Source organism: Panthera pardus, unplaced genomic scaffold (assembly GCF_024362965.1).
Source record: "Panthera pardus isolate Hobbes unplaced genomic scaffold, ASM2436296v1 HiC_scaffold_333, whole genome shotgun sequence".
NCBI lineage: Eukaryota > Metazoa > Chordata > Mammalia > Carnivora > Felidae > Panthera > Panthera pardus.
In genome coordinates this window covers 690,295-699,673 of record NW_026526914.1, presented here as the reverse complement: position 1 = coordinate 699,673, position 9,379 = coordinate 690,295, and the positions used below count along the sequence as shown (strand labels likewise).

The following is a 9,379-nucleotide window of genomic DNA, read 5'->3' as shown; positions in this document are numbered from 1 at the left end:
AGGGTGGGGTTCATGGTCCGGGAATGACAGTTGTCACCGTGCTATGTGATGAGCCAGCTTTGGTTGTCCCGCTTTGCTCATTCTTTTTGTCTAGCCCCCTTCCCACCTTCAGGCTCCCCAAAGGGGCAAAGCCTCTTTGACACGTTACTTCTTAAGACTCCCTGTCTCAGGCTGATGCCCTTTTGACCTGGGGTCACCTCCTGTGCCGCTGTGAGTCTCGGTGCCTCCATGCAGAAGAGAATTGTGCCCTGGACCCCATGACACACATTTCCATGCCCACACCCTTGGCTGCTCACCTCTTTCCCTCTCAGTTCTCTCTCCTGGGGCCTCCTTCATCTTGAAATACGGCAGGGGGTTGGGCCAAAGATCCTCTATGATTATCTGGTAGGGGAGACAGGCCAGGCCTCAGGTAGCTATCCCACGCAGTGGGGGAACCCATGAAAATCACCTCCCTTCCTTGTTACAGGGCCCCACCTCAGCAATCCTGCTAGAGCCGGCAAAGCTGTGGTCAGAGAACCAGTTGAAGAAGTTGAGGCTGCTGTTGTCATGCCTGCGTCTGTAGGCCTCCTGTCTGTACCTTGGGTACCACTGGATGGGACTGGAATGAGACGCCCTATACCCTGCAGGAAGACGAGTATGTGAGAAGGCGCCAGAGAACTAATCACATTCAACCCTGCACCCACTGCCGCCCATGCAGTCAGTGGACACTTACCATCAAGGCCTAGGACATACTCCTTCGTAACGACTTCATTCTGGAAGTAGGAGTTCTTGCCAAAAAACAGCAGGATCTTCCGGCATTCCCTGGGAAACTTGTGTTCCTCCACCTGCCGTGGTACAGTGGGGCAGAAATGTGAAATCTTGTTCCAGGAGACCCGCCCTCCCCTGAGGAAGGAACACATCACTTCTCCCCACCACCTCCCCTCCCCACACAGCCAGCCACCCACACCACCTCCCACTCCCAGGCCGACCTTCAAATTGGTCATGTGGCGAAGCATGCTTTCATCGGGCTTACTAATCAGGGCTGACATCTGAGGGTGGTTCACAAACTGCCGCAGGTCAAAGAGCCTTCAGGTGCTGGGCGTGAGAGAGCTCGAACCAGAGAACCAGTGTGGACAGCATCCAGGCGTCCTCCCCCCGGGACTGGCGTCCTCCCCCAGGGTCTCAAGCCCTCCCCACAGGCTGCGTCCAGGCCCACGGGGTCTCAGGATCGCGCAGGGCTCTGCTAGACACGCACAGGAGGCTGTGCATGCCCAGACGCCCGCAACCACGCCTAGCTTTGTGTGCTCGTGAGGACACTGAGGACGCTTACTTCCACACAGCCAGACAGCACACATCCGGTCTCGCGCCGACCAGTGGGCATTCACATCGCCTTCCCCGCAGCAAGATGCTTAGCGGGACCCAGAAACGTGCCCCCACGCGGCTTTGTGTGGGAAGAAGCCCTCGGTCATTTCCCCGACCTGGCCTGGACCTCCACCGCCACTCCCCACTCTCCCAGCGCTGTTTCCGTGCCAGGTGCGACGTAAAGCACACATGCCTCCCCCACCCCGGCACTGCCCTCCTCCCACACTCATTGCAGAGCCAGGACCACCGGATGGGATCACGTTTGCACGTTCCCGGCCACTGGAGCGTGGCTTAGCTCCAGTCCCTGTCCTGGGTTCCTCTAAATGGCACCTCCCTTTCCTTCCTCTTGCGCAAGCCCAGCCCCCTGTGGACCCTCCACCAGCAGCAGGAAGGATACAGCCTTGGCCCAGAAACCACGGATGCCCTGGATAAGGGCACCTCTCTGCTGCAGATGTCGCTGCCGCCTCTGCCACATCCTGAGTTTGAGTCGAGCGTGCTCCCGGCTGGCTTGTTTATTCACCGGCTGTAGCTCTATCTGAAGGGCCTCCAGAGCCTCCAGAGCCTCCAGTGGGGAAGGGCAAGGACGGAGGCCTGACTCTACCTGCTCCTTCTTAGCCTGCTTCACCTGCAGCTCCTGGGCTTCTTCCACCCATCGGCCTTCCTGCTCACTCGGCTTCTGTTCCTCCTCCACCCGCTCCTCCTTGTCCTCCTTGCCCTCCACCTCCTCCTCGCCCTGCTGCTGCTCCTCCAGCGCTTCCTTCTCCTGCTCCTCTTCCTCCTCGGTTTGCAATTCTGCTCTCCCTTTAATGGCTCGCACGCCTTCCCTTCCTCCTCCTGCTCCTCCTCCTGGTCCCCTTCCCCTGCCACTGCCGCCGCCAATGCCTCCACCGCCACCGCCGCGGCCGGCGCCGTGGCCGCCGCCGCGCCCGCTTCTATACCCTGCTGCTCCTGCTCCTCCCCTTTCATTTCCGCCAACTCCTCCTCCTTCCGCTCTTCCTCCTTCTGCTTGGGCTTCTGCTGCTCCTCCTCCTTCTAATCTTTTACTCCTGCTGCCTCTCCCCCTCTTCCTCCTCCTCCTCCTCCTCCTCCTTCTGCTCTTCTGGTCCTGCTGCTCCCCCTCGCCCTTCAGGTCCTCCTCCTCGTGAACTTGGACCTTCTCCTTCCCCGGCTTCTGCTCCTCGTCCTCCTCCCCCTTCTTCCTCTGCTCATGCCCCTCTTCCCCAGGCGCGTCCTCTTCCGCGGCCGCCACCTCAACCTCCTCCTCCGCCAGGCCCCACAGCGCCTCCACCGCCACTATGTCATGCACCAGCGGCACCGATATCTCGCTGGGGCCGCCCACCTGCCTCTCGGGTCGGGCCTGGCCTTCCTGCACAGGCTGTTCGCTTGTGGCCTGCGAGCCTTCGGCCTGCGGCACCTCCGGCCCTGCCGGAGACCCAGTGTCCCCACGGGCCCTCGTCTCTCGACCGCCCCGTTCCCGGTCGAAGGCGGCATGGGGGCTCCGGGCATCCCCAGTGTTTCGGAAACACGAGTCGCGCAACATGCGGCCCCGGCCCGAGACACCAACTGTGGCTCCTACCGACGACGAAGCGGGAGGTGAAAGCACGGCCCCCCTCCCCAGACCCAGTGAGTGGAGCCCTGAGGGCAATGGCTGGCAACTCGCTCCCCCTTCCTCCCAGAGCCCAAAGGTCGAGGGGGCGCATGCGCATGCGCATGGTGCTGTACCCAGGATGCCTCGGCGGTGGCTATCGCTATGCCGATGCTGCCTCGGAGGCCTTTGTGGTGAGAGGTGTGCGCCTGCGGCTTTGAGGCTGAGGGAGCTCCAAGCCACGCCCAGGCCGCTTCACTGCCTTCAGGACCAATCATAGGGACGGTGGCGTGCGTGGCTTCGGCGGTCCCGCCCCTAGGTCACCCGGAAACTGGGGCGCGTCTGTTGCATAGGCAGGAAGGCTCTGGGCCCCGTGCAGTGCAACTCCTCCGGGGGGCTTGCAGCCGGCCCTCTGTGCGCTCTGGGTGCCCTGTTTGGCTTCTGGCCATGCGAAAGCGACCTTTGCATTCCACGCTGCGCTGGGCACGCGGCTATCTACACACACGGGTAAAGGGGGACCTCCCCGCTTTGCCCATTTACACCGCCACCTTTGTTCATTGTGCCCCTAGTCCGACAAATCCACTCAGCGGATCACCTTGGCTGTCCGGGAGACGCATGTCAGCTGTGCGCCTGCTGTCTGTGCACCCCGGTTTTCCATCTGCTCAGCCTCCTTTGCATACTCTCTACGTCCATCCTTGCTCCCAGAAGACATGTATGTCATGACAGCAGTCTAGCAGTGCACCGGCTAGGGAAGGTCGGTGACCAGAGGTGTGTGACGTGGAGAGGACGCCACACTAGGGGAGGCTGCGTATCATGCGCGCCGCTCTTGCCGTTTGTCCCCGTTGCCTGGAAAGTGACACACTGGCAAGCACACACCCCCCTCTCATGATGGGCTGCCCATTGCTCCCGTGTGTGGCAGTGCACAGGAAAGACCCGTGACCGTGGGCCCTGGGATTCCTGGAGCTTGTGTCTGTCCCACAGACAGCGGTCCCCTTCCTCCCACAATGCTTGGCCATCTTCTCACAGGGACCCTCCCCAGGCCTTCGTTGGCCGTATGTCTGTTCATCCTGGTCCCATTTCCTTTACCACTCACTTAGGCGGCAGGCTGCCATGAGCGTGGGCGCTGGCTCAAAACACTGTCCCCCTGTGCCACAGGCAGCGTGATTTCAAGGGTCTCCGAGAGGTATCGGGGGGTTGGGGGATGCAGTGTTGGGACCCAAGTGAGGGACACGCCCCAGGGTCTACATGAAGCCACATGACCACTTTGGGGAAGCAATAAGCTGCAGACGGTGTGCAGTGAGGGCGATGATGTGGTCTCCCTCCCTGTCAGGGCAGTGGTGATGTGGACTCCCTGCCGGTCTATGTCAGACAGCATAAGCTACACACACACACACCACACAGAGCCACTGCAGGATTGGAGGCTCGAGATGCATTGCCTGGCCAGGCACCACACTCATGCATTGCCTTTTCCCTTTGGTGGAATGCAGTGTTCCCCTACCTCTTTATGGGACCAGGAGGCTGCCAGGCAGGCGGGGGATTCTAGGATTTCCAAATTCGTGTGCCGGGCCCTCTGGCCAACATGTTGCTTCCGTGACACAGAAGAGGTTCCTCCAGACTCGCTGGGCTATGTCAGGATACGAACGGGGTACAGAAATGCTCCAGGGTGGCTGTGATATATGAGGCAGCACACCACCGCTTCAGGTGACAGCAATGCATAGAAACGCAGGTGGATGGGGGGAGGCTGAACAGGTGGTAGGGGGCTGAGAGGGGGTGGCCAGTGTGACCGACAGAGAGGCAAACTCTTACCCAGAAAGGGAGAGGAACAGGTCCAGTGGTGAGCCCTCAAGCTGCCCTCAGCAGAGGACGTAGCGGGTGGGCAAGACAGGAAAGCAGGCCCAGACCCTGGTGCACCTGACCTATGCAACTCACTCCCTCCAGAGAAATGGGGCCTGTCAAACTCCCACGCATCGCCGGGAGACCCCGTGGCAGGAACGTGGGAACAAATCTGGGTCCCAGGTGCAGGGACTGTCTGGGACAAGCAGGCAATGCCTTTCAGTTTGAACAACACCTACCACAGTATTGGGGTCCCGGGGCCGGGCCCCAACTTCGCAAGGGACTCTAGACCAGCCAGGCCTGTCTCTGCAGGGTCATCCAGGAGGATGTTCACCGAGACACATACCCTGGCTGGGACCACAAGGCCTTGCGATGATCCCCTAGGCCGCTCCAGGAGCAGGGCCAGGCTTACTCATGCTCTCTGCTGCCTCCCTCCACTAACGCCCACTTCCTTGCAGGGAACTTTGGTCCTCCTCCACTGCGCCATGGGTGGCCCAACCCCAACTTGCCCCTGGCCAAGGCAACACAGGACGAGCGGACCCAGGCAAAGTCCGGGCTTTCCTCCCGTCATGAAAGGTGATCAGCTAGCTCCGTGTCGATCCCAGGCGCGAAGGGATTGCACTCGCTGCACTTTGGCACGGGAGCCCCCCCTTACTCACCAAGTCAGGAAAGCCCCCAGTCTCTTTCCTTCGCTTGCCAACGGCCTACACACACTCACTCAGGCACAAAGATGCACGGCCACGCGGCACGTGGACACAGACACGTGCACGCTGCCAGCACAAACGCTAGGTCTCAGGCAAAAGTACTCACAGGCGCCAGCCACAATACATTCACAGACACACTCTAGTGGACCTGTGCACTCACTCATGCCCTCTGCCACATCCCACTCACGAGGCTAGCTCCTCCTCACGACTCACACTTGCTTTCCCCCCTCACACAGCACGTGCATTTGTCCTGGGGCCCAACCTGGCTGAAAACTAGGGCAGATTCAGGACCTCCATTGGGTCACGGAAGCTTGCATTGAGATGCCAAGGAAAGAGAGCCACAACTGATACCAACCTTCCAGTACCAATGGCACCGGAACATGGCATGTGGAGAAACACCAGCTACGACTAGGTTCCCTGGCTCCTCGGCTCCTGCCCTTTCTTCAGACCCTCTCAACACTGGGCAGTCCCTTGGGTTTCAGTACCTCCCAGCTGGCTGCAACCTACAGGGCAAGGGCCAAGGGACTGACCTTTCTCAGTTCACATGTATACCCAGCTTGTGTGGGCTGCCTGGAGGCAGTCACGGCTTAGGAGGTCTGGATGTGCTCTGACCCCTGGTACTTGTGCGTTCCTTTGTGTGTTCCCCTGCAGCCCTGTGCCATCAGCAGCCTACTCCGTCCATATGGACACGCACAGCTCACGGAAACCCAGATGCACTGATACTGTGCAAGGACAGCACAGAGACAGAGAAAGAGAGATGGAGGTGCGGGAGGGAGGAAGCGTTCCCTCAAGAAAATGATCACAGGGACTCAGAGACAGACAGAGGCCAGAGGGACATGGAAGGAGGCCGAAGAAGGAGAGTAAGTCGCCACTAGAGACAGCCACAGAGGGGGAGTGTGTGTGTGTGTGCCCGTGCCCGTGCGTGTGCGTGTGAGTGCGTATGAATGAGTGAAATTGTCTGGGACTGAGACAGGGGTGTTGCCACGATTCCTGGACTCTCGAACGCCCTCTTCCAGCAGAATGGAGGCCCGGTATTGTCAGGAATCTCAGCGTTTTCCGGAACAGGACTCCCTTGCTTTGGGGCCCTAGCCCATCCTCAGGCTAGGGCCATAGAGCAGAAGGAGTGGGAACTTGAGGCATGAGGCTCCAGACTAGGCCCAGCAGGTGGAGTGTCAAGGCCCAAGGTTTTTAAATGCCTGCTGCCTCCTTCTGGAGCCCACCAGCATTTGGGAAGCACGCCCACGGCCCCGTGGCCCTTCGGACACTGAAGTGGCTGTGGCTGTGGCTGTGGCTGTGGCTGTGGCTGTGGCTGCGGTGGAGGTGGGGGAGAGGCAGAGGCAGAGGCAGTGAACTTTTTGACCATGGGTCCTTGGGGTGAAGGCGCTCCAGGCCAGACCCAGACAGTTGGCTGCTGTTCAGGAACAATCAGCTGGAGGGCAGTGGGCGTGGCTCCAGCATTTGAGCCCCTGCCTCCCCTCCCAGGTCTGGAGCAGGTTCTCTGCCTCCCCCTCCAGGGTGACCTCCCTGTTTGGTACATGCCCTTTTCCGCTTTGTCACCGACCACAACTTTCCTGTGGGATGTCTCATATCGGAGAACTGGTGCTACAGATCTCACCTCTTTGGGGAGGAGCCCGGATGGCAGACAGCATGGAAGCTTCTTAAGTGTCTCGCGTGCATGAGATACAGCCAGACCAACACTAAACCATCCTACCCACCCAGGAAACTGACTGGAGGATTAGCACAGCAATCTGCATATCCTGAACCACCGAATTCAGCAGGTACGTGGCATGCAGAAGTGAACTTGCAGAGCGAGGAGGCATGGGAAGGGAGGTGCTTTTGTGCGCGGAGAGGCGAAGGAGACTGGGCAGGTGGAAATTTTACTAACTTTCTTTAATACTCTTCTACATGATTCTTTCCTTTTGTGTCTATATTCACAGATTCTATTTTACTCCCATCTTCTCCTTTTAGTCTACTTCAGTGTATTGGTTTTTCAAATTCTCACAACATTTCCCTTTTTAATATTTTTTATTAGTATTTTCTAAATTTTTCTCCACTCCCACGTTTTTTTCTCTCCTGTGTCAAAACCACTTTCAACACCCAGGTGAAACATGCCTAGAATCTAGCATCATTCATTCCATTATTCACATGTGTGTTTTTAAGTTTTTACTTTTAACATTTTATGATTTGAATATTTCATTGAATTTTCTACCTCATGAGTTCCTTTTCTCCATTCAAAATGACAAAGGGAAGGAATTCACCCAGAAAGAAAGAGCCTGAAGAAACGAGAGCCAGGGATTCAACCAACACAGACACAAGCAAGATGTCTGAAGCAGCATTTAGAAGCACGATTATGAGAATACTAGCTGCAGTCCAATGTAGATTAGAGTCCCTTTGTGCAGAGAAAAAATGCAGTAAAAACTGGCCAGAATGAAATTAAAAATGATATAACTGGGCTGCAATGACGGATGGATGCAGCGGTGTCAAGGATGGATGAGACAGAACAGAGAATCAGCGATTCAGAGGACCAACTTATGGAGACTATGGAAGCAGCAAAATCGAGGGAGATTAAGGAAAAGAGCACGATTGAAGAATTGGAGAAATCAGTGACTCATGCAGAACGAAAAACAACATCAGAATCATAGGGGTCCCGAAGAGGAAGAGAGAGAAAAAGGGGTAGAAAGGTTATGTGAGCAAATCATAGTGGGAAATTTTGCTAACCTGGGGAAAGACACACCATCAAAATCCAGGAAGCACCGAGGACCCCATCAGATTCAACAAAAACTGACCCTCAGCAAGGCATATCATATTCAAACTCACAAAGTACTCAGGCAAAGAGAATCATCAAGGCAGCAAGGGAAACAAGTCCCTAAACTACAAGAGAAGACAGATCAGGTTTGCAGCAGACCTATCCAGAGAAACTTGGCAGGCCTGAAAGGAGTGGTAGGATACGTTCAAAGTGCTGAATTAGAAACATCCACAGTGAAGAATTCTTTATGCAGCAAGGCCATCATTCAAAATAGAAACAGAGGAAAAAGGTTCCCAGATACACAAAATTTAAAGGAGTTTGTGACCGCTAAATCACACCTGCATGCAATTTTAAGGGGGGACACTCAGAGGGAAATTGATATCTATCTATCTATCTATCTATCTAACTATCTATCTATCTATCTATCTATCTTTATAATTATATTTATATATACAAATAGATATAGAATTATATATATAGATGTATATAGACATATACATATCGATATAGATATAGATATATAGATACAGTTAATACAATACATATACATATACATACATACACATACACATACACATATACATACACATACACATATACATATAGATGGAGATGGAGACGTAGATACAGATATAAAGATATATAGATATGTTTTCCTCCAACTCTTCAAACAAGATAATGGCCATAAAATCGTGTCTTTCAGTACTACTTTAAACGTCAGTGGACTGAATGCTCCAATCAAAAAACATAGGGGAACAGAATGGATGAGAAAACAAGTTCCATCGATATGCTGTTTACCAGAGACCCACTTTAGATGTGAAAACAACTTCAGAGTGAAAAGAAGGGGATGGAGAATCATCTGTCATGCTACCCGTCAACAAAACAAAGCCAAAGTAGCCATACTTCTATCAGACAATCTAGACTTTAATTTAAGACTGTGTCAAGTGGTACACAAGGCCATGATGTCATAATTCAGGGGTCTATCCACCAAGAAGACCTAGCAAATGGATACATTTATGTGGCGTATTTGAGAGCAACCAAATATACAAACCAATTAAACGCAAACATAAGGAACCTCATTCTTAGTAATGCCATCATAGGAGGAGACTTCTATGCACTCACTCACTGCAATAGACAGATCATGTAAACGAAAAATCAACAAGCAAACGG

The 9,379-nt window shown here is 54.9% G+C and overlaps 1 protein-coding gene across 1 annotated transcript; it reads right to left on the bottom strand.

Moving 5' to 3' along the window:
• Window positions 1–330: 330 nt before the first annotated feature.
• Window positions 331–2,881, bottom strand: LOC128774558 (testis-specific Y-encoded protein 3-like; the record flags this gene model as incomplete). The annotated part of the gene is made up of 6 exons (XM_053893624.1): window positions 2,699–2,881; window positions 1,739–1,897; window positions 969–1,046; window positions 713–824; window positions 475–620; window positions 331–381 (listed from the first exon to the last, which is right to left on the bottom strand). Coding segments are annotated over exons 1-6 (729 nt in total), but the record flags the coding sequence as incomplete, so codon positions are not given.
• Between the last annotated feature and the right edge of the window lie 6,498 nt (window positions 2,882–9,379).